This window comes from Heliangelus exortis, chromosome 15 (genome assembly GCF_036169615.1).
Source record: "Heliangelus exortis chromosome 15, bHelExo1.hap1, whole genome shotgun sequence".
Classification (NCBI taxonomy): domain Eukaryota; kingdom Metazoa; phylum Chordata; class Aves; order Apodiformes; family Trochilidae; genus Heliangelus; species Heliangelus exortis.
The window spans coordinates 9640232-9664843 of NC_092436.1; the positions used below are offsets into that span (position 1 = coordinate 9640232).

Below are 24612 nucleotides of genomic sequence, written 5' to 3' on the forward strand. Positions count from 1 at the left end.
ACTGATGGAGTAGCTTGGCTATTGATGGCCAGGAAACATAAGTTAAAAGTCCCAAGCACTGTAACCCACCTCAGCCCCACTACAAGGGCTGTCACAGCCAGAAGCCCTGGACACAAGCCCCCAGGCAACCCAGCCCCACCCCATTCATCTCCCAGCAGAGAAATGGTTCACCTGGGGATGGCTCCTTCACAGCACAAGGGAGTGCAGCTCAGTGGCTCAGAGCTTCTTGCTGGATCCATTGTTGCAGCAGGAAATGGCACATTCCATCTGAACCAACACCCTGGGAAAAGCTGCCATGGCTCTGGTCAGCAAGCAGCACACCTCCCAGCTGTGCAGCACCCCAGACAGAGATCAGCCAGACACGGGTTCACAAGGGTGCTTGAAACCAGTCAAGCAGTTTGTTTTTATTTCTTAAAAAAAAAAAAAAAAAAAGGGGAAAGAAAAAAAAAACAACCCACCAAAAGAACTCCCACTGAATTAGAAGAAAAAAAAAAAAATTCAGGCCCCTAATGGTGAAAGTATAGATACGGCATTTACACAGCTACATCTATCTTCTGCTGACCCCCCACCCACCCACAGTAACGTAGATTTATACACACTTACATAATATAGGGAGACACAGACAGACAAACAGACTTGGACAGCCTGCGAGAAGGAGTGGGGTGCAGAGGGGGCCCCCAGCCTGCCAGGGATGTGCTGAGCTGCAGGACCTCCCCAACACCCACCTCTTCTGCCCCAGGGAATGGTGATCCCCCCCCCCCCTTGCCACAAGGAGGGAAGGTGGTCTTTGGCTGATGGGGTGATGGACCTTGTGGCCAAGCTCAGGGTACTGAGCCTCCTGGCAGCCCTCCTCCTCCTCCTCCTCCTCCCAGGGTAGTCAGGAATGCATTTGGCTGCATTTGAGTCCTGCTGCACAGAGAGGAGGCATTGCCTGGCAGAGGGCACGGGTCCTACGGGGAAAGGCAAAGCCCTGCCCGTGGCTCTTGGCATCTTCCTGACAGGAGCCACTGTACAGTCTATGGTCCCTTGGCAGATAAAATAAAAGTGGCAGGAAGGGGTAAGGCTGCAGGTGTCAGCACCCTGCTGAGGGTGACCCCCACCTCGGGCTCTCACCTTGCCTTCCTGGAAGCTTTTTGGGGAAAAGGGAGTGATCCCATCATGCATTCAATGAGCCAAATACAGTACTTGTGTCAGCAAAATGAAGAACTACCAGTTCTGAGGTTGGGTCTGGGAGGAAAACAGAAATAGCCCTCATTTAGTACAGAGGAAACAGAAATAGCATTGTCCCCTCTGAGGAAAGCTGAGGGCAGTGAGGTCTCTGAGACACAAAAAGGAGAGACACTTCTGAGATTAAAAGGCCATTCAGCAAAGAGAGAGCAAGGACACAGTGCCACGGGGAAAGGGCACACAGACCTTTCCTTCCCCTGCAGCAAACTGCCAGAGTGCATGGAGGACACACATCCATCCCCCTCCCCAGATATGATGGGGGCTGGATTTGGCTGCCAGGCAGCTCTGGCTTAACTCATCCTGTCCCCATTCCTTTCCAGAGTAAAAAGGATTTACTGGAGCAAAAGATGTGCAGAGAAAGGCAGCATTGTTCCCCCAGCCCACCCTGCAGCACATCAACACCTCCCAGTGTGCCACGTAAAGAATTCTGTTATTGGCTTGGGTTGCAGGTGTATTGCTTATTGCCAGCTCAGGTGAGTCAGCCTGATCAGAAGATGATGTGCCACAAGAGAAAACTCTGGGTGGGAGGGAAAGGAATCAGCTGGAGGCCAGGGTGCATGTATTCCCATGGTTACAGATCTTTGGGGCTTCTGAGTATGAGGCTAGACTGGGACAGCCAGGGTTGCTCTATCAGATCAAACCAGGGCTGGGGCAAACTGCCCCATCACCCACCCCATACAATCCTGGCCTGAGGCATCACCATTTGCATTCTGTAGCAGACAAGATAACTTCAACTCCACATTACCAGGGTAGAGAATAAGGAACAGAAGGAGGTGAGCACCTGTGGGGTCAGGGGGGTGGGGGAGTGCAGAACACTCCTTCTGCCAGCCTCAGATTAGAGAGAAAACTCTAATTTTTTTCAGCAGCAAAATATGGCCGCAGAGCTGTAGCTGCAGCATTCAACACTTGCAATCAGACTTGAAGGAGTAAAGGGGCTGGGTCAATAAGAAACCCCCAGAAGCATTGGTTTAATGCTCTTCCAGAGAGAAAAATTGTGGCCCTGAATCTGCAAGTAGCCAAGTACAGAAGGGAAGAAAGCAGCACAGAGGAACAACAGCTCATCCGTGCTCATCCTTCTGCTGGGATAATCAACACTGTGGGCAAGATTAGGCTCAGCAGGCAGGAGCATCAGCACAGAAAAACCTCAGGCTCTGCTTGACCCGAAGCCCCCCATACAGCCCACCACGCAGGGGTAAAATCAAAGTACCTGGAAGACAGGCAGATGGGGTGACAAACAAGGCAGGGAGCCCCTGAGCACCAGACACACCTTGCAACTGGTTGTGATGAGGAGCTGAACTCCCACATTCTGCATTGCACTTGATAATATCAGCACCTACTGAAGGACCCACCTCCTGGCTGCTGCCTGCCAGCCCAGGGAAGTTCTGTGGGTCATGGGAACGGTTGGTCCCCTATAAGTCCAACAGGCAGGACAGTCTGAGGGGGAAGGAAAGCAAAGTGTCCCCTTTCCAGGGCTTTTCAGGTTGTTTTCATCCTCTGTACCTTGCATAGTGTTCTTCAGCTACCGAAGCAAAACGCCTCTTGTTGTCTGCTTGCAAGACTGCAAGGAAGAAGCCTGCAGAGCATCCTGGGTCAGCACAGAGAGGTCTTGTGTTATATATGTGTGTGTGTGCCCGTCGGTGTATTTTTCCTTTTTTTTTGTTTCCTTTTTCCCCACCAGGAGGATGTTAAAGTTAACACTTGTCATTGTGGAGCAGAGAAGGACCAAGGGAAGGTCCCGTGGCTTGTGTGGGGTGGGAGCAAGGCACAGCCCTCAAATGAAGTGCAGTGCCTGTGTCTGCATGTGCACACAGAGCTACAGGGATCCTGTTCCCCTGTTCCCAGCAATCAGTCCTCCAGTTTGCTTCATTCCCTATGGCTCTTTTAAACAGCTGTATGCAACATGACCTACAACATCTGGCTGTGGCCCCCAGACCTCAGGGAAGACCAAATCCTTTTGTGTGGACATTTTTCCTTCGTTGGTACCACTCCATGCTTCACTTCTCTCCCTGGCTACAGCCTGGGGAATTTCTTTTTAATACCCCATAGAGGTGGCAAAAATGCCTATCAAGGTCCATCTCCCCAGCACAGAGAACCATGGCAGCTGTTGTATACTATGAAGCTTGGTCAGAAAGGGCTGGGGAAAACGTGGGGAGGTGGGTGGGAGGAGCACACAGGTGGGGAGGGGAGGCCAAGCTGCTTCCTTGGTGCTGCACCAACGGGCACCAGCTGGGATGTGTGAGATCTCAATTATCACCATTTTTTTTTAAAGCCAGCCTCATGGAACACTATAAATTAATCTGCTAATTAAATATTCAGGTGAGAGACCAGGGAACTTCCAGCTGTGTAAGCAGAGGAGCAGCTATGGCTTCTTCCGTAAGTAATTGGAAGGGATCCAGCCCTCCCAGCATGGTCCTCCAGTCAGGACCTTGCAAAACCACCAGCCACTGCTGTTCTTCTCACGAACTTCAAACAGAGTCCCTTCTTTAAAGCTGTTGGTCTCCTCATCGCCTTCAAAATCTGCCACTGCCACGTAAAGAGCTTCCCTGGAGATGTCCTGACTGGAGATGGAAGCTGAGGTCCTCTCCTTGGCTTCCCCCCTCTCCACTGGCTTGGATATCACCTTTGGGCTTATGCTGCTCTTCGCTTTGGCTTCATCTTGGAGGGAGGCAGAGAGGAAGGGCTTGGCTTTTGGAGGAACCAGCATGGGCCTCCCTGGCACTGGGGATGACCTGAGTTCAGGTGCTTCCCGTACTGGGGCTCTGAGCTCAGCTGCAGGGCCAGAGGCAGGGCACCCCGTTTTCTTTGGGGGTGGTGGTCTGCGGGGTGGCACAATAGGGCGCTGTGGCGGGGGGTCCCTGGTACCTGGGGTGTTTGCTGGGCACAGAGGAGATTTGGGCAGTGCCTCTTTTGCTGTGTGGCTATCCAGCTTGGGCAGGGGTTTGCTCTCCATGCTTGGTCGCTCCTGAAACCTTCCAGAAGCCTCTGAAGTGACCATGGCATTAGTGAAGGAGCTTTCACCAGCAGCGGTGTCCTGCTCGGAGGGTTTATCTGGGCATTTTGCAGGCCTAAGCTTGCTCCTCAGGCTGCAAATGTCCAATTTATCATCAGCTGGAGGTGGGTCAGTCCGGGGGGCTGCAGCAGCAGGTTTTGGCCTGATTTGAGGTCTTGACTTCAAAAACGGATTTTGGGTGATGGGCTCAGGCTTGTCCTCCATGGGCTCAGCTTTTGGCTTAGTTGGCTTGACAATGGGCCGGAGGTTTGGCTTCTTCACTTCTTTGGCTGACACCTTGTGCCCACATTCCAGTCCCATTTCGTTTTTCAGCTGGAAGAGTTTGCCCTTCTCTGGTTTCACCTCAGGCTTCTTGTTGTCCCTCAGGGCTGCTGACTGCTTGGGTGGGATCATGGGCAAAATCATGCCTGGGGGCTTGGGGGGAGGCCTTTGTCTTTCCAGTAACTCCCCTTCGGATTTGATGATGGACTCCTTCCTGGGCGGCAGGCTGGGTTTCTCCTCCATGTCACGGTCTGAGATCTCCTCATAGCCGCCAGCAAAGGCTGGGTCCCCTCCCTCAGGAGCCTCCTTCCCCTTCCAGTCCTTGGCCCACTTCACAGCACAGTCGGTACCGTTAGGGGGAGCCTCTGGCAAAGGCCGGCACGGTCCCGTCAATTCCTCGCCGGCACCGCCATCGGATGTGGCATCACCGAGCCGGAGCTGGGCCATCTCGTTGGGCAGAGGAGCCAGGAAATTCGGCCTGGATGCATTGCTGGTTTTCTTGTACTTATCGATGAACGTGGCAGGAGCCCAGCCTTCTTTCTCCTCAATCTGAATGTACCACCAGCCGCTCAGATTCTTCTCAATAACCTGCCCAGGGGAAAGGAAAAACCTCAGGTACCTAAGCAGGAGCCCTGACAGAGGGGACACTGAATGCCCCAGAAATGCTGCCTGGGTGGGATGTGGCCGCGGTGCCTCTCTGTCCTGGTAACCAAAAGCCATCACAGAACTGGGTATCCTAACAGGAGAGGCAATTGCTAATGACCTCTGAAAGGGAAGGAGATCTGCATACCATGGGACTGAGGAATAACATGGCCATGACAAGGATCTGCTGTGACATTCCCCCCCCCCTCCCCGCCCGGATCCTGGGTACCGGCGGTGGCCACTGCGCGGCACTGTTGGAGCGATCAATCGGCAGCGATGCTGCACGGATCCGACACGGTCCGGCCCCTGAGGGTTCCAGAACCGGGGCTGGAACCTGGGAGAAGCTGACTGGGGCGTCCGTAAAGGAAAAATCCTATTAGCGAGGCACAGCTTACACTTTGAAAAGCAAAAAAGCACAGCTGCAAGAGGGATTCTGCCAGCAAAAGTGGGTGTGCTAAGAAGGAAGCACTGGACTTTTAACTTTACACCTGGCCTTAATAAGAAAAAAAAACAACCACCATCTTTACCCCCATTTGTGATGTGGCTTTATTTTCCACTCGCTCAGACAACACAGCTCTTGAGGGACAGGAGGCCACCAAAACCACCAGGGACTCCCAAGTCTAATGAGCTCCTACAGGTTTCTCCCCCACTCTATGAGAGATCTGGGATGTTTACAGTCTGCAGGGGCAATCACATGCACCACCATCCCAGTTTCCACCAAGAATGTCAGATACTCCCTGCCTGGAAAGGGAGCTCCTGCCTGACACGGGTCCTAAGGCAATGGGAGCCAGAAGCACTACAAAAATGTGAAGATGTGAGAAAGGAAGATGACAGTCTCACCTCTACTTTCATTCCTGCCTGGAAGCTGATGCCATCAGGGATGGTGGTTTGGAAGTCAGCAATGGTGTAATATTCTTCTTCCACTTGAGGAGGGACTGGAGGTTTAGGCAAGTTCAAACCACGTGGCTATAGCAAGGAGAAAGAAAACCCATCAGGATGTTTCAGCACAAAGGGCTACACAACACCCATGCAGACCAGCCCCTTGCAGAGACACAAGCCAGCACAGCCAGGCCAGGGAGATCAGCTGTCCCCATGCAGCACCCTCACCAATACCAGACACAAGTCCATTTCCAGGCTGAGTGGAAAATTGCTCAGTTGCCAGAGTTCTTGCAGAGAGCTTGACAGAAGAGCTACCCTCTCCAGAGGGAGGCAGCCAGTCTGCAGCCTCCTACTGGCAACCCAGCCTGTGGGACAGACTGACCAAAAGTTCATTTAAACACCAGATGCACTAAGGTGCCATGCATATGCCAGCCTTGACCATGAGCAGAGCCCGTGGTATAGGGACAAGATCCCAGGCAAAGAATAACCAGTGACCAGAGCTCTTCCAGTGCTCCTTTTTGATTCCCTTTGCTAGTGCTGCTCTCAGACATCAGCTGGCACTTACTATGGTGAGATCTCGGCGAGGAGGGGGCCTCTGCCTCATCTTTGGTGACTCTGTGGGGAAGAATTTCAGTTGCTGTTGACTTTCTGGCTTTTGATCACATGTATGTTCAGAAAAGGCGAGTGACAGAGGAAATAGAAAGGCAAGGACCAAGCTTGCCCATGGGCAAGGAAGCCAAAGGAGGAACTGGTCTGCCTGGTACCCTGAGTGGCATGGGTCACCCAGGTTTGGAGGGCATCTGAAAGAGCAGCACATGAAACTCTTTTTCCATTGCAGGCCTGGAAGACCTGGCCTGCAGAGGGGTTAAAATGTCCCAGCTTCTGAGAGGAGAACATCCCCAGCCTGGGATGTTTTTATCCCCATCACATTTGCTGATTCTCAGCAGGTCCCCAGGCAGCACTGTGCTTGTGCCCCATCGGCTTGGGCAATGTCACCTCCAGCCCTTCTGGCCTTCCACTTCCCTCACACCCTGTTATATTGCTCAAAAGCCTGCAGGAAAAACTTCACTCCCAGCCCAGCCACCCCTGCCCTCCTCCCAGCTGCCCACTTACTGCGTCGGATGTCAGCACCGGGCAGGGGGCGGCTGTCGAATCTCCCATCCCTTTGGCCAACCAGCCCCTCCTTCTCTCTGCTCACCATGACCTGCTGCCTGGAGAGGCCATCCAGATCCAAGGCACATGAATGAGTGGAGGAGCCTGAGCCCAGCTTCTGCGAGAACATCTCTCCATTCCCCTTTCTCAGGTAGGAGGCAGGGGCCCAGCCCTCCTGGCCCTGGTACCTGTGGTGACAACAACGACAGCATCACTGCCCAGAGCCCCCCACATTGCTCCACAGGTGTGAGCTCTTCCCAGAGGAGGGACCTCCTGTTCTCTAGTTCAGGAATGAAGCAGGGGAACCAGAGGGGAAAACCAGAGGGCTGCTGTTAGGATTCATGTAGCTGGCCTCTGGAGAAAGCACAAGCCCTCTCTCTGCCTGAGCACTGGCAGCCTGGATCCCTTCCCTGCTCTGAGCCTGCACTGTTCAAGAGAGAAACCAGTTCCACGATCCAACTGGGAAACCACATCTGAGGAGTCTCCCTGCCATGCTGCAGGGTCCTGTGTCAGGGTCAGTCTCTCCTAGCTGGCTGGGCTGCAGCCATTATGTTCAGATGGCACCAGCTACTGATCTTGTAATTGCCTTTAGAGCTCTCATGGCAGTTCTCCTCTGCTTTAAAAGTCAATGGATGTTTTTCTGTTTTTTTTCTGCTGCCAAGATCAGAGGTTCAAGGCAGTGTTAAGAAAACTGCAGCATGAGCTCCCACCCTGCTCAAGTCCAACCGTTTGCTAGACCACAGACAAGAGAAAATGAGCTTCCAGGAAAAAATAAGCATCAGCTCAGGATGACCTGGAATCTCTGGCATCAGCACACCCTACACACAGCAGACCTGGCTCAGATACCACATGGCCCTGCTCTGCAAGGAGCAATGCCTAACACAGCCAGAGGATCCAGCCTGCTTCCAGGACACTCAGTGCTTTTCCTGCCAGCAGCACATGATGGAACACGAACACACTCACACTGGTTCCCTTTGCACTGCTGGGACATGCAGTGCTGTGACCCAGTCTACCTTCAAGCACAGGAAATCAGGGGATTTTAAAGAAGTTTTAACCACAACTATGCTTGGCTGCAGCTCTGGCCATCAGCCTCAGTTTGTAGGACTGAAGAGAAATGAATCCTGGTTCTCTGCCCTTCTTGATAACCTGGACTTATCTTCGGGCTGTACATCCCCCCTGCACCAGCTCTCTGCTTTGCAAAGCAGCAGTGACAGGGAAGAGGTAGGGACAGTACCTGATTTTCCACCAGCCCTCCAAGTTCTTCTGGATCACCACCACCACGGCCCCTTTGACCAAGTTCATTTCATCCTGGTCTCTTGCAGTATATGGGTAAATAACTGTGTACTTCTCCTCTGTTGAAAAGAAAATGCAGAGTCATGGAGATGCTGTTTAACAGAAACCTGGACTCAGTTGAACAATGGTTATGTGTTTTATATATTGATAATTCCTGTTGTAATAAAGGTGAGAGTGAACACAGAGATACACAACCATTCATAAAAGAAATGCCAGTGAAATGTATTTCAAAACAAAACCCAGATGCATTTTAAAATGTAAGCTTTGGAGAGATATTCTGGTCCAAGGAGAAGCTGTCTAAAACAGCTTCCTTTAGTCCCTTAGGACTAAAAACTATCTTTTATAAGATGGCTTTCCTTTCACTTGCTCGTGACAGGTGACTTGATCTTTCATGCAACCACTTCAGTTCAAATTCCTTTCTCAGAGCATTTAAAGAAATATTCTTGAGAGGAAAAGAAATCCCATGAGGGGGTAAATCCCCCAGATGTGCTCTTATACACAGCCCTCAAACCTCTCTACAACAGCAGGTCTATGTGAACTTCCCTGTTCAACAGTTGGGCTCCCCAACACATTGGTCAAACCATGTGGTGAGCTTGGAGAATTGTCTGATGCCCTGTCCACTGGACCAAACAACAGTAAGCAGGGACATGGATGCTCTTCCCTTCAAGGGGAAACATCCTAACAGCCATGTGGACAACATGTCAGACAAACAAAGTCTGCCTCCAAACCTTTGGACACTCATATATCCCTGCTGTGCATGTTTCCTGGCTTTGTCTTCTTGGAGAAGCACAGCCTTCCAAGGTCCTGACCTCCCACCCTCTTCATGCACATCAGTCAAAGCTGTAAATGTCCTGTCACACCCAGCAAAACCAAATTGGCTCTTCTCCTCCTGACCCCATCTGAGCCACCAACCTCAGGGTCATGGCTCAGAGGAGTTTCTTTTACAAGAACTAAGGCAGCAGTTGCAAGAAGTCTGCATACATGTGTTGGGGGAAAGCAGAAACTCCAGCTTCTGTAAAACTTCTCAAAAAGGTAGAAGGAACAGCTGAGAGAGGAAAAAGGTGGACATGAGTGGGCCTAATGGAGTATGTACAGCATGCATTAAGGACTGAAACAAGCAGGGTCCATCCCATGCAAAGCAAAGAAACATGCAGACAGCAAGGCTCCAAGCACAAAACATGGCCAGCTGAACAACTCTGTGTGAAGTCCACCTTGACCCCATCCACTGGTGTACAAGTCCCCAAGAGTCCGACGGCGGCCAACGTGCCTGGGTAGAGACCAGTATCTCCATGGGACTGGGAAGAGCATGTTGGGGAAGGAGGAGAAGCACAGGAGAGAACATAAGGAGGTGGCACATCAGGTTCAAGAGGAGACAGAGATGACATCAGAGAGTGGCACAGAGATTGTACTCACCTGGAGCCCTCTGGGGCCCTCCCCAGTCTGAGCCTCCCCTCCCACTTTCATCTCCCCAAACAAGGGGCAGAACCAGCTACATCCCTGCCCTGAGCATACAGTGCTCGGTGGGAAGGATGCTTTCTCCAAGAGTGGTGCAGATTTGCTGTAAGCAAAGGTTCCTGCCTTGTTGTTCTCATAAGACAAGTTCGTGATTGTTCTCTATTCTGCATGGGTTTAGAAGACAAAAGAATTGTCCTAGGATTTAAGCTTTGCTCCTCCTCAAGCATAGGTAAAACAGCTCCCTGGGGCCTAAAGGAGCCACTGGGATGGCAGCACTGGGTGTTACCTGGAGGTGGCACCTTCAGCTCCTCTGTGAGGAAGCACAAATGTCAGCAGTTACACCACCAGTATCTAGATGTCCCACTTCTGCTACAGCACTGGAGCAGAGTGCTGGGCAGGCATGGCCCTTACAGGCAGACGTGAATGTACAGCACATGTGGGTTTGTCCTTCCCTGGGCTCTTGCCCTTCCAAAGTCAGGGAGGGCTAAATAGTCCTGTGAGCAGTTCAGCAGGAAGAAGCTGGGGCAGATGCCTCCAGCAGCTCCTTACCTTCGTCGGGTTGCAACGCAAACTCATCCTGGACACCATCCTGGGCCTCCAGGCAGGTTGCTGGCACCCAGCCTTGCTCCTCTGATGTGCTCACAAACCACCAGCCTGAGAAGAAAACAGCAGGCAGCTAAGCCAAGGCCTCCCACCAGCCCCAAACTCTCTCCATTCCTCCAACCCTTGAGCCTGGGGGACTTCAGCTGCTCCATGGGAGGCTGAGGTGACCCCAAAGCACCAAAGCCAAGTGCTATCTGAACAGGAGCACAGACAGCAGCATGGAGAATGGCAGCTGAAGGCTATCTAAATGTATGTTCCCTCCCCACCAAAACTGGGATAGACTGAGATCTGAATGATGGCTCCAGCCACTGCATTTGCTTTCCTTTTTCTCCTCTTCATGATTCATTTTCCCTCAGTCTGGGTCTGCAAGCTCAGACCAATTAGCACAGATGAATACACTGTCTGCAAATTGATAGCTGACTCCTGCTGTGCTCTCACCTTCTTTACATTTGTGGAAACAGCACATTTTAAAAGCTAAGAGCAAATGCAGGATTAAAACATGAGCTCTCCCAGTGGAAACCTAGCTGGCTCCATAGTGGCCACAAGCAATTCCAGGCCACCCTGGGTGTCCAATCAAAATAAAAGTGTGCTCTTCAGTTATTAAAAGCACAAGCTATTTGTGTCTTTAGGGAAAAAAAAAAAAAAAAAAAAAGACTGAGAATGATCCTCAGAAGCCTACCAGCAAGTGTTTTAGAAAGACAACTAGATTGTCAGGGAGGGAATCAGCTGCTACCTGCATGGAAGGGAAAACTGACATTTGATAAATAAATTATTCCCCAAATCTTTTGAATTGACTGTGTTAATAGGTTTCACTTGCTTCAGGGCTGCTTTTATTTTCCCCATTCTCAAAACACAGCTGCTGTACAACTAATCCTCTGGGGACCAGGCTTCCAGGCTATTAAAATCTATTTTCACAATTTATCTTTAAGCCCCCCTTAGCAACATTATTAACTTCAGGGAATAAATTCCCCTTCCCAGCAAACTCCAGAAGCTGGGCCCATGACATGACTCAATCCCTTTGCAGAGGTTAAGAACAAGCTTAAGTTCTGAAGCAAGCAATTGGTGTGGCTGCCTCCCCTGCTCCATGGCTGGGTGCTTCCTCATGTTTGGAAGCAGGAACTGCAGACACACGATGGGGGCTTTCATGGAGACCACGAGTGTCCCCCATGTTCCCCACACAAGCCTGCCAACTTCGGGAATGGCTTTTGTCCTCAGGACCCATCAACCAAGTTTTTCAGCATGAAGCAGCTTGAAGTGGAGCCTGTAAAAGCTCAGCTCACTGCTGATCAGACCCTTCAGAGACAGCCCCAAAGCTCATACAGACATCCTGCAGACTGAAGCAGCTTCCTCCACACCCCACCTCAACTGCCCACCCAAGAGCCTCCCCGTGAGGTGGCTGGAGGGTGTTTTTCTTAATTCCTATTAGAAAAACACTGACAATAGGTGATTGCTATTCCCACCCCTGCTGTGCAACACAGAGTGGACCCACAGCCCTCTGCCAAGCCAAACTCTCTGTACCTGATTCATTCTTCTCAATGATATCCACCAACTGGCCCACGCACAAGCTGATCTCAGAGCTCTCCTGCTTCTGGTACTCTGCCACCACCACGTACTGTTCCAGCACCAAGGGGTCGACCGACGCGCTGTCAGCTCCTGCACAGGGGGGACAAGAACCAACCCGTGTGCTGGGGGTAAGCACCAGCTCCTGACAGTGGGGGCCACCACTCCCGAGCACCTGCTGGCCTGCGAGCAGCTCCAGGACACCACGGGGACCCCAGCGTGAGAGATGTGAGCCAGAAACCTGGGCAGAGTGAGGAGGAGAGACCAAACCAGCAGCCAGGTGAGATGGGTACAGCCAGGTGAGATCTTTCACTTGCTACCCACCTTCCTGCTCTCAGACAGAGTCACCCAAACAACCCCACCACTGCCAGGGATGCACACAGCTGCCCCGTGTCTGCTGTCAGAGGCTGAGGGAGGGCTCAGGTCAGTCTCCTGTGCCCTGGCGTCAGCTGCCCCAGTGCATGGACCAGCTCAGACCCCAATTCAATACACACAACCTTTAGTAGATTTTGCTGGTCCTGACTGAAGAGCCTGGGCACCCAGGCAGAGGGGTGTTTGTAGGACAGAGCAGCATCTCCCTGTCTTCATTCCCCTTATGCATTTCAGTCACCTTCTCACAATTCATTATTGCAATGAGGTGACAACTCAAATGCTGTGCTCAGTTTTGGACTCCTCACTACAAGAAGGATATTGAGCTTCTGGAATGTGTCCAAAGAAGGACAACAGAGCTGGTGAATGGTCTGGAGAAAGAGTCTTATGAGGAATGGATGAGGAAACTGGGGTTTAGCCTGGAGGCTGAGGGGAGACCTCCTGATGTTCTACAGCTGCCTGGAGGAGGTTGTAGTGAGGGGGTGTCAGACTCATCTCCCAAGAAACAAGCAATGGAGCAAAAGGAAATGGTCTCAACCTGTGCCAGGGGAGGTTCAGATTGGATATTAGAAAAAAAATTCTTTACTGAAAGGGTTGTCAGGCACTGGATCAGGCTGCCCAGGGTGGTGGTGGAGTTACCATCTCTGGAGGTATTCAAAGGCCATGTAGATGGGGTGCTTAGGGACATGATTTAGTGGTGGATTTGGTGATCTTAAAGGTCTTTTTCCAACCAAAATGATTCTGAGATTCTTCCTCACCATCATAGTTTGCTCTAAACTCAGGTCCTCCTGCTGGTGGCTATTCCACGTCAAAAAAGAAAAAAGACAAAAAAAAGATAAAAAAAAAAAAAAAGAAATTAAGAAAAGAAGAAGAAAGAAAAAAACAGAAAAGAAAAAAAGAAAGAAAAATGAAAAAAGAAAAAGGAAAAAAAAGGAAAAAAAAGAAGAAAAAGGAAAAAAGGAAAAAAGAAAAGAAGAAAAAAGAAAAATGGAAAAAAGAAAAGAAGAAAAAAGAAAAAAACAGAAAAAAGAAAGAAAAAAGAAAAAAAGAAGGAAAAAGAAAAGAAAAAAGACAAAAAGAAAAGAGAAGAAAGAGAAGAGGAAAAAGAAAAAGAGGAAGAAAGAAAAAAAAGAAGGAAAAAAAAGAAGAAAAAGAAAAAAAAAAGAAAAAAGAAAAAAGGGGAAAAAGGGGAAAAAGTAAAAAAAGAAGAAAAAAGAGGAAAAAAAAGAAAGAAAAAAAAAAGAAAAAATAGAAATGTTCCAAGGGGTAACCAAGGGGCTGGAGACACCGGGAACAAAGCTTTCCAGCGGCTGGGAAGGGGCCCGGCAGCCGGCGGAGAGCCGGGCGCTGTGGCGGTGGCTGCGCGGAGCCGGTCGGGCTGCAGGTGGCACTGCGGGCTAAGGCAGGGACAGAGGGACCGAGACCCACCCGGTGCGGGGGACCCGCGGCCAGACCCAGGGCAAGGCGGGCTTGCATTTGGCATCTTGTCATGTAGGAGAGCGCTCCGGCTGGGGATGCACCCCCAGCTTACTCAGCCCCACAGAGCCGGGGGTTTGTTCAGCCTCAGCTCCCTGCTAAAGCAGCCGTGAGGCTTCTGGTCACCCACAGCACCAGCAGCACTTGCCCCATCTGCCTCCAAAGCCTCCAAGAAGAAAAGAAAAAAAAAAAAATAAAAAAGACAAACTCTTGTCCACAACTCCTCTCCACTTCGAGGGCTTTCCTGGCTCTGGCTTCCAACACAATTCTTAGCTTTATCCTGTCAGATGAGGACACTGTCTTAATTACCATCTCTCCAGGTGCAGAAAGAATTAATTAATATTTGCCAAGTGCTTTGGAAATAGGATAGTGTTAATTAATATAGGATAGAGTGATACAGAAGAATCCCACACCTGATTATAGGTGTTAAGGATAACTTAGAGGAGCTGTGCACATACTCTGAGAGTACATGCAATTTAGAGGAGCTGTGCACATACTGAGAGAGCCTCAGTTTTGGGGTTGGGGCTGAAATCTCATCTGGCCCAGCCCTCTAGCTGCTACAGCATGGCAGCTACACAGGACAAATACCTTCCAGTCACTAATGGGTGCGAGGAAGAAATGGCAGAGACAGTGATGGTCCCTTGGGATACAAAGGCACAATGTACCAAAGACTAATTCAGGCTACATATCAGGAAAAAGTTTCTAAGGGAAAGTGCACGTCCACTGTAACAGCTTCCCCATCATGTGAAAAGTCTCAGCCTGACAAAAGATCTTTCTTATGGGGGAACTTATTGCAGGGCAAAATCCTGCAAGGGAAAAAGAGAGATGAGATGGACAAGATCCAGCATGTCTTTAGCAACCCTAAGATGCTCTGCTCCCTCACAGAGAAGATCTCCTGTGCCTAAGGTCACAGCCTCTCAAACTGGTTCTGAGACAGGAAGACCACAACAAAGATTTAAACTAACAATTTACCTTCAGGACAGTCTTATTTCAGGGAAGAGGAGGCAAATAGTCCATGTTATGCTGCTATAAAGAGCACACTGCAGAGCTCCAGGTGAGCTGGCTGAGTGCAGAGGATCTGTTACCACTAATGAAAGCTTCCTCCTGCCAAAGCCCAGAGGTGGGGCACTGGACAGAAATAAAAATAGCCCTCTAACTCGAATGGTTGATGCTAGGAGTATCTGTTCCACTAGCTCAATTAAAGGTTTGTGCTTAAAGTGATCAGAGGATCTACCCAGCCCCTTAAAGAAGAATAAGAGCTATAGGAAGAAAGATGTACTTTCTTTTTTGCCTCCCTCGCTGTAATTACATCCATTGCTCTATTTGTAGTTTCAGCAGGCAATTCTGGATCCTCCAATGTACCTATTAAACCTGCAACAGAAGTGGTAAACTGAGCTTGGAGGAAGAAGTAGGAGGTAATTTCAGGAGTGTCTTCACCTGGCATAATCATCCTCAACCACAAAAATACACTCAACAACAAACACCCTATTTACAGGCAGACTTGGTGTCTTCAAAATAGCATCTCTCAAATGAGATGAGAGTCAGTACTAAAGCTCTGCAGCTGAGGAGGGGAGGAAGCACTGGTACAGTCCAGAGCCCACAAGGGAGTGAGTTTTGCAGAGATCAGGAGGCAGCAACACAGCCTGTGTACCAGCAACACCCCTCAACTTGTGAGACTGACTGTGGCCTGTGCTGCTTTGTCCCATGCATTCAGGACAGGACTTCTTCCCCCAGATCTGATGAGTTTGTGAAGATCAGTACTGCAGAAGTGAGTTTCTTTTTGCTGTCACATGAAATGGGCACTACATGTTGCACCGTACGCTTTGTAAGCCCTCTCATCTCTCCAGGGATTTTTCCAGACTTGAAAAATAATCACATGGAAATACCAGTGGAATTTTAGAAAGGTCCCCCTATGGCTGTTGCAAGACACGGCAGCTGTGTTTTCACTACTTCTTTTTAGACTAAATACTGGGGTTTGGGATCTCTATGCCATTGCAGGCACATTACATAGCCCAGAAAAAGGGGTGGGGGGCACACAAGAAAGCAGCTGAAATAAGGCTGGCAGGGGGGATGTTGGAGCTCTCTGGCAGCCTCCTGGGGCAGCTCCACCCAAATATAACCTTAGGAGACAGTTTCAGGTTCCCCTGCACACTCAGTGCTGCAATGAACCCCTGACTCTCCATCTGTGCTTTCTGTTGATCTGCAAGAAGAGAAGCGAACAGAAACTCTCAAAACAGTCTTGGGGACTGATATGAGGACAACTTTTAGATATACCTAAATCAGTGGCCAAGTCAATCTTCAGAGTCTGGGACCTCCAGAAGGTAAAAGAGGATTTGCAGTGATTTTGCAGCATCCCCATCCTCCAGGCTGCAGACCAAGCCCTGTCCTTCACCCCAAGACCTGCGACACAGCCCTTGCACGTGGAACTGTACTGACAGCCAAACGCCAGTCTCGAGCCCACCCTACCTCCTCTCCACTACTGCCCCCTGTCCACCAGCCACCACTGAAAGCCATGGGGGATGTGACAGCTTCTTGCAAAGGACTTGCCCACCCAGCGCGAGCAGGCGTTCCCCCAGCAAAAGGCAAAGCGAGAGCAAGGGCCGGGCAGCGAGCGGCTGTTAGTACCTCTCTGCAGGAAAGAGGCCGTTCTCTGGATAAACCCTGATGGAGGAACAAAACGATGGGAGACAAGGCATGAGGGGTGGGGGAGGGAAAAGAACAAGGGGATGGCAGCAATGCTGGCAATGGCTCCGTTAACCAGTGAAGAGGGAGGCCAGCGCAGCGTGGAGAGCTGCGGGTGACTGTCCCGACCTTTGGGAGCCCCACGGGGAGGCACAGGGGGATGTGGGACTGGGGCTCTGAGTGACTTCCACTGCAGTGACACCCGGGGTGTATGGAGGGATCATGCCATGTCAGGAAGCCCCACATCCCATGGGAGAGCACAGCCAGAGGGTCGGCCTGTCATGGGGCCAGAGCTTTGTCCCATTCCAGGAGACCACAGCTGTGGGTGAAAGGAGGATGTGGTGGGATGGGTAGAGAGGGAACGAGTCCTTACCAGACCTCTTCTTTCCAATGGGCTCCCTGAAAAAGAAAAGGAAGAGTGTCAGCAAAGGCATGGCACAGGTGGGTTGGTTGTTAGCCAGATGACAAACCCACACAGGAAAGCACAGCAGCACTGCTGTCCCTGGCAGGACCACTGACCTCCTAAACCAACAAACTAACAACCCCACAGGTGACATGGGGCACCACTTGCCTTGTAAACAGCCCCTTTTACCACATCCCTATTTTTGTAAATTAATGTTTTTAATTTAATTTTTTTTTTTAGTAAATTAATGACTTGGACAATCTGGCACCAGAGTCAGGAGCTGGGGAAGCCTCAACACCCAGAACTGCTCCCACCACAGCCCACAGCTCCTACAGAAGTGGGTACCACTTTGAAGATCGACAAAGAAGGAAATATTGAAATTCCTTCATGTCCCACACCTCTCTTTGTCCTGCATCCCTGCTCTTATCTGAATGTTGACAAGAAATATGGTTGCTGAAGAGCCTCAAACCCAGGGCACAAGCACAACCTTCTTCAGGCACAAAGAAATATGGGATTTTTTATGATTAAAACCAGAGTAAAACAAAATATGGACTCTGAAAAGCCTCAAAAAAACCCATGAGTAACAAACCAGGACACCCAACTAGCCTGAAATCCAAACAAATGCTCCAGATCTGTCCCCATCCTAACCACAGCTGTCCATATTGCTACAAAAGAGTTTCACTGCTGTGGCCTTGAAATGCTGCTGGCAGTGTGGAGTGATGGCAACCTGTGCCCAGCTCACTTGTGGAGGAAACTCCTTTCCCTGCTCCTCAGACACGTGTGACAGATCATGACCATGTGGCCAAGATGAAATACTCTGGTACCAGGAGACACACACTGATCCTTGTTACTTCCAGGTAGAGTAACAAGAACAGAGCAGGTACTGGAGCTTCCAACTTTCACTTGGTGGTAAGGGGACTCTACTGAAGCTTTGAGCTACCTGAGCACTGCTTGGAAAGGCAGTTGGACCAAGGGGACCCCAGGAACCCCTTCATCTGCTTATCAAGTCCACTGGCAAAACAAACTCTTCTCTTCCCTCGCCTTTGTTTTCAGGCCAGGCAGAGAAATCCCTCCATGCTCTGCAAGAAACACAGCCAGACGTGTGCTACCTTTTGTTCTCTTTTGAGCAAATCTGCATTTTCAGACCATAATGACAACAGACATTTAATTCCCCTGGAGCAATAGGGTGATGCCAGGACTTGGCTGCCTTCAAAGTCTGCCCACCCACCTTGGCAATGCATTTTGCATGCAATGCCTTATCCTCCCCCTACCCAGTCCCCCCTTCCCTTTGCACCTAAAACCTCTGCTACTTATCCATGGAGCTTTCAATAAAACTAAATGAAATGCAGCCAAGATGGACCAGAAACAAATGGGACATTGTTACCTGGTAACCAGAGACTCAGTTCTGAGACCAGAGAATTGTGCAAGGACCTCAGTCCCAGGTCCCAGGTGCAAAGAAAGATCAATGGAGGAATATGCTCAACAGAACATCCCAAAGACATTTCTGAACAGAGACTACATTGCAGAGCTAAATCAGAGTTCTTAAATACTACCCATCCAATTTGCCCCAGCTCAGTGGTGTGGCAGCAAAGAGGGGTGAAGCAAAGCCAGATGAGCAGGCTGGAGATGAGCAGGTGGGCATGGCACTCCTGTGCTGACAGGAGGGAGCTGATGGAAATAACTGTTGTTTTTCCCCTGCCATCTGCTAAACCTATTACTGAAACTTATCCCTCTGCTTCCTTTCACTGGCTGCTCCATCTGAGAGTGAGGGGGCAAGGAAGGAGCTGCAATTTCACTTTGCTGCTGGGCTGTTCCTGGCACAGATACAAAGAACTGCAGGTCTGAAGACCAGAAGCCCAACCCATCAACTCAGAGGGGAGCAGAGCTCAGACAAGACAGGAAACAGCAATAAACTCCCAGCAGCATCTCCTCCTCCATTCCCTGTGGGCCAGAGAAAGGCAGGCAGCAGAGCCTACATCCATGGCTTCCTGGTGGTTCCAGAAGAGGAGAAGGAAAGGCCACTCCTCCTTTCACTGTCAAACTCATTTAGCCCTCACCCCCGCCCCAGCCAGGCTGTGCAGATGAACCAGGCAGTCACAGCACCATCACAAGGCACATCTAAGACTCTCTGCCACCAACCAGCCCCACAAAGCTTTCCAGGTGGTAAAACCCACCACCAGGACTCTCCCAGCTCCTTGCTGGGAACACTGAGGGCAAGAAAGGGTTCCTGTGGGACCAGAGTCTCACTTAAAGCACTGAGCCAACCAGACAGCCTCAGGGTACAGTGACCTCAGTTCAGTGTTCTTCATGAACCTAATAGTCCTGCAGTCCAATCCTGTAAGGAAATACTTATACATGGAGAACTCCTAGCACCAATTAATAATGCCCATGTCACATTTTTTTTTAGGGAAAAGATGTGTCAGGTTTCTCAAGCATCTTCTCTAATGTGTCAGATTGCATCCTTCTGGATCCCTCTGGATCCAGTGATGGGAAGCAGTGAGATGTGGAGCACAAGGCTGCAGTGAGGGCATGAAGCAAAGCTAACACCTTGGGAGGGTGGTTCAGAAGAAACAGAAGCTGGCTGATCTTCAGCAATATCCAGATGAGCTGTTGAACTCCTTACTGAAGGGTACTGGAGACACTGCAAGTCCTTGTGGGCTTACAACAGCATAATTCAGGTGAGAATTGTTAATTAAAAACCATTAGTTATAGAATCAGGGAAACCCTAAAGGCTAGGAGAGTGTCTAGAAAAGAACTGTTGCAAGCTGGCTTGACTTCGATCTCTTCCTAAGGCTCTGACACATGGGGGCTGCTGGAGCAGGCAGTGTGTGGTGTGCTGCAGAGAGGTGACTCTGGGGCCACCAGACACAAGAGTCCTCCTTGCAGTGGGACTCATGGAGAAAAGTGTCCCCAACACACAGCTTGGGGACCTCAGTAGCACCCATGCTGCCCCAGAGCCCTGACCACAACCAGCTGATGGAGCAAGAGGGGGAAAGTGGAGCTCCAGCACAAGGGACAAATCCAGCAGCTACAGGAGCCACAAGCAACATGCAAGATGAGATGGATCTGAGGTCACCATTCCAAGAAAGTACCTCCCACAGAAAAAAGCCTAGCTCTTGTAAAAAAAAAAAATAACTCTGTAATACAGTAATGCCATCAAAGCAGCTACTAGGAGGCAGTTCATCTTGTAAGTATCCAGCAAGCTTGGAGATGTTAGAAATCTTTGAAAAACTTACGCTGATGAGACCGACCAAGAACAGGGGTACAACAGAGCTCTTGTTTGGGAGAAATGATGTTTAGCAAATGCTCCATGGAGCACTGAATAGAGTCCCTGTCCCCAGCACTGCAGTGCCAGTGCTGCCCTCATGTTTAACCACTGGAGAGTTGGCCAAGCTGAACCTTCTGGCTCAGGAAGCTGCCCTGTCAGCATAGAAAATAAACTACTCTGTCTGTGCAAGGGGCTTGCAAATCCACTTTTGCAAAACGGATTCAACCCCTCTGATATTTCTGTCTGCTGTCACCTAGGAGAGACAGTTCTCAGCAGAGAGTAAAGAAGACTTTGGAGCAGAGATCCAGCCTGAGCTCCTGATGAATCTGCACGTAGGCACCAGCAGAACTGCAAAACAAACAATTTATAATACAAACTGTAATTTGTCTGGATAGCAGGACATGGCTCAAAAGCCACAAGCCAGAAAATGTCCCTATCCAAACCAACATCCATCAACTCAGGAATATCTAGTTTACCAGCACAAGACCCTGTAATGGTTCCCTAGCGGGGCAGCCCCTCCATCTTTGGGCTGAAACCAGGAGTCTTCCCTTTTTCTATTAAATCCCCTGTCACCTGCTCTGCTGACATGTCCCTGCTAGCCCCCACCCACCATGCAAAGGTGACAAGGAAAATGTTTGTTCCTGGTACTGCCCATCTGAGAGGAAAAGCAAGCACATGAAAAGTTACAGGAAAGCAAGAAGATATTTGCTTCTGGAAGACACTGGCTATGAGTTTGCACACTGAATTTATGGAAACAAGGGAAAGAAAGAGCTTTGGTACCTGCTGCAATGGCAGACACACGTTTCTGCCCAGCATCTTCTTCTGGCACTTTGGACCAAACAGAAAACTTTTACCTACCAATGGCTGCCAGCACTATGGCCCTAAACAGGACCCTTCCATTAGCCCATCCTAGAGATGGATTGGCACAGTAAGATCCCATCAAGGAATCATTCTCATTTTAGCCCAGCTCTCCTTTCTCCAATTTACTGGGGCTGGTGCCTGCCTGGGGATCCTGTCAGTCCATTACTGGGAGTGCCAATACCACCCCCACCTGGGACCAGAGCTTCAATATTAATAGAATAACAATGGGCTGTCCAAGTTGCTGCAGGAATAACCTTGTTAGCAGCATACACTTCCTCATCTGGTCAGGTCTCAGCTCATCATTCACCTTCCAGCCCAGAAGGCACAGGCAGCTCCCACCCCTCACAGCCCTTTGCTGATTCAGCAGAGCTGAGATTCAGCTCACACAAGGGACCTGGGTTCTGCTGTCCCCTCTCACCCTCTGGTGATGCTTCCCCTGGCCTGTAGATGGGACAAAGGGGGTTACTCCCTCATGCAAATTCACCCTTTGCAGTTAAAATCAGATTTCCACAGACTTCGGTCAACTATGGCCCGGGAAAGTGGTTTCACATTTTGGGGTGATGTGAGCTACATTGATCCTCTAACAATGCCCCAGAAAAAAATCAAGCAGAGAGTGCATCCAGCAGCATGCAAATCCATGTCCCCTTCATTGCCACCAGACATCCCTCCCGTGGCCATGGGAGGGTGAGCTGAGAGAAGCTGAGCCAAGGGAGAGGGAGCAGGAAGAGGCCAGGATTCCATGACAGTGGCTGCTTGGCTTGGCACAGCACCGAGCACACTGACCAGTCCTTTTCCCCTCCATTGTTCCCACCTTCCAGCCACCATAAAAAGCTGCCTTTTCTTTTTTTTCACTCCATTCATGGCCTGGCTCCCTTTCAAATTCCTGGAGAACAGTATTTATCTGCTGGATGAATGATGACATCCGGCCAAACCCCAGACATCCCATCAGGTCCAATCCAGCCCAGCCGTCTATCACAGCTCTCATCTCATTATTGGTAAGCTGGAGGCCTGCCAGGGGCTCAGGAAAGGGCTCCCACCAATCCCTCCAGAGGAGAGAGTCAAGGACTTTTATTAATTAGCATTTTGAATTGTAGCTAATAAATACCCCTCTGGCATTCAGGCTGGGATGAGAAACACATCAGGGATGTCCTTGAGATGCTCTGGCATTTTACTGCTGAAGGCAAGGGGACAAGTGTCACCCACTAAGTCCTTCTACATGCTGCAAGGTCACCTCTCCTCCCTGAAAAGGAGCAGAGAGCAGGACAGAGTGTGACCCACCCACTGGACTGAGTGTTGCATCACTTGCTCACCCATCCAGAACTGCAATGGCACCAACACATAGCAGCTGTGCAGTGAGTGCAACTTTGCACCATAGGACACTGGGGTAGGTACCTGAGGATGGACACTGCAACACAAACACCTGCTTGGAATTGGGCTTAGGGCTGTTCCCCTTGTCTGTTGGACCCAAACCCGAGAGACAATGAGGAACATGGCACTGATGGCTGCTTGATTGAACAGCCAGGAGCTACAGCTCTGAACACAGCAGAGCTGCATCATTCTGTGCCTGATGCTCAGCACCCAAAGGTCTCCACATCTGAATGTGGCCTTGTTCTGTCCAGAGCCCCCCACCTCACCTCAGTCTATGAGAAAAAATGAAGCTGAGGAACCTGGGTGCAATCCACCATGTATGACAGAGCCCCAGGTAAATAAGCCACAGCCTTTGCAATGCATCCCACCACTTGCTCACATAGGGCTCCAAGACTGATGCACAGGAAGCCCCCCACATCCAAAACCAGCCCAGTGGCTGTTAACTCCTCTGATAAATCCCCACCCAATGTCCTTTCAAGCTCATCTTGTCCTTGTGTTTCTTGCTTGCTCCCGAGCTGCTGGCAGGCTGGCAGGTTAAGTGGGGAGCAATAGCCAGGCAGGATGGATGAGAGGGGCAGCCAACAGCAAGCAATTAGTTAATGGGCTCTGGGGCTCTCAGAGTGACCACGAGATGCAGGAGGAATGATGACAGGCCAAGCAAATAGAGACAGAATACAAAGGAGGAAAATGGAAATTGAAGGAAGGGGGAATTAAAAAGAGAACTGAAAAAAAAAAAAATCAAAAACCCAGGGAGAATATATAGTCCAGAGAAGCCTAATGCTAAGCTGGAGGCCTGAAAGGCTAAGTGTTGTTGCTCTGAGGAGAAAAAAAAATCCCTTTATCTACTTCCACACCCTTCCAATAGAGGATGATGTCAAATCAATTTACTGCCTTTCCTCTCACAATTAATCAGGCATCCTCCATTGCTCAACCTTGGGTAGAGCCGTGCATGGTGTCACATGCAGCACAAAGAGAGAGAGCAGCATAGCAGGAGATGGAGGTGGCTGCTCAGATTTATGCTGCTTGTGATTAGTAAGGAGATGGGTGGCTCCTGGCCAAAGTAGCTCATAGTCACAAGACTTATAACCACACAGGGTTGCGTAATGCACGCGATATTCCTTGCAAGTGTTCCTTGTTTTTTTTATGGGAAGACTTCAGAGCATTGTTGTGGATGGGGCTTGTGGAGAAGGCTAAGGGAAAAAAACCTTTCAAACAAGGCAGAGGTCTTTAGTAACCATGTGAAACGAGGCTTTTCAGATTGACTGCATTCCTGAAATCAGAATTAGCGAGCAGGAAGTGGCTCAGGAAGGGACCAACACTTCAGGGGATCCCAGAGAGTTGTCTCCTCTTCCCCACTGCAGAAGGCTGTGCCAGGAGCTGGCTGAGAGGGCAGAGGTGGGTACTTCAGTTCCCTCAAGCCTCCACTCCCTCTCCAAGAAAACCTCCAAATCCCACTTCTGTGACTCACAGGGAAGAAAAGTTGATGGACATAAGAACCTTATGGATAGCAACAAGTTCAAGACAGTTTGTGTTTCATCACCCCCCTAATGGCAGCAGCCACCCACCCAACTTACTCTTTGGGGGGTGTCAAGTCATCAGGTCGTGTCTCAAAGAACTGGAGAACCTCCTCACACTGGGAGATGTAGGGAGGCAGCTGGATCAGAGCCTGTGGATGAAACAGAAACACTGGTGATAGAAAGCACAAAGACTGAGCAAGGGAGGAAAAACCTTCAGAGTGCAGGGGACTGGGTCCCAGCACAGAGCTCAGCACTCATGTGGTTCATGGGACAGAGGAGCACAGAACAGGGCTGGAGAGAGGAACTGCAAACACACACCAGAGTGGGGCAGGACCCAGACAGCCCCCAGGGACACCCAGCACAATACCTCAGCTGCAACTGAAGACTGAAGGAGAATAAGCAGAGAAAGCCTGGCCCCTGCTTAGCCCAGCTCCAGAATTTTGGAGAGATGTGCCCATGCAGGGGAAGAGCCACGGGGACATCCATCCCAGCATCCAGCCTCCCAGCCATGGCAGGGCTCAGTTTTTCAGCCACGCAGTGGACATGGAGCTGTTATCCTCAGGAATGGCTGGGCAGCTTCCACGTG

General features: G+C 50.2%; 1 protein-coding gene across 2 annotated transcripts in view; it reads right to left on the bottom strand.

The window, feature by feature from the left end:
• Window positions 1-366: 366 nt before the first annotated feature.
• The window catches only part of SH3PXD2B (SH3 and PX domains 2B), a 68132-nt gene continuing 43886 nt past the window's right edge, over window positions 367-24612 (bottom strand). The window contains exons 5-14 of one of the 2 annotated variants that reach the window (XM_071758508.1): window positions 24084-24175; window positions 16983-17008; window positions 16553-16588; window positions 12041-12175; window positions 10469-10573; window positions 8406-8523; window positions 7133-7359; window positions 6585-6634; window positions 5981-6106; window positions 367-5086 (exon numbers count right to left, since the gene is read on the bottom strand). In XM_071758508.1, coding sequence (XP_071614609.1) covers window positions 3587-5086; window positions 5981-6106; window positions 6585-6634; window positions 7133-7359; window positions 8406-8523; window positions 10469-10573; window positions 12041-12175; window positions 16553-16588; window positions 16983-17008; window positions 24084-24175 — 2415 coding nt within the window. In that variant the 3' untranslated portion in view covers window positions 367-3586. The remainder of the gene's footprint in view (window positions 5087-5980; window positions 6107-6584; window positions 6635-7132; window positions 7360-8405; window positions 8524-10468; window positions 10574-12040; window positions 12176-16552; window positions 16589-16982; window positions 17009-24083; window positions 24176-24612) is intronic. The other variant, XM_071758509.1, reaches the window with a different exon arrangement.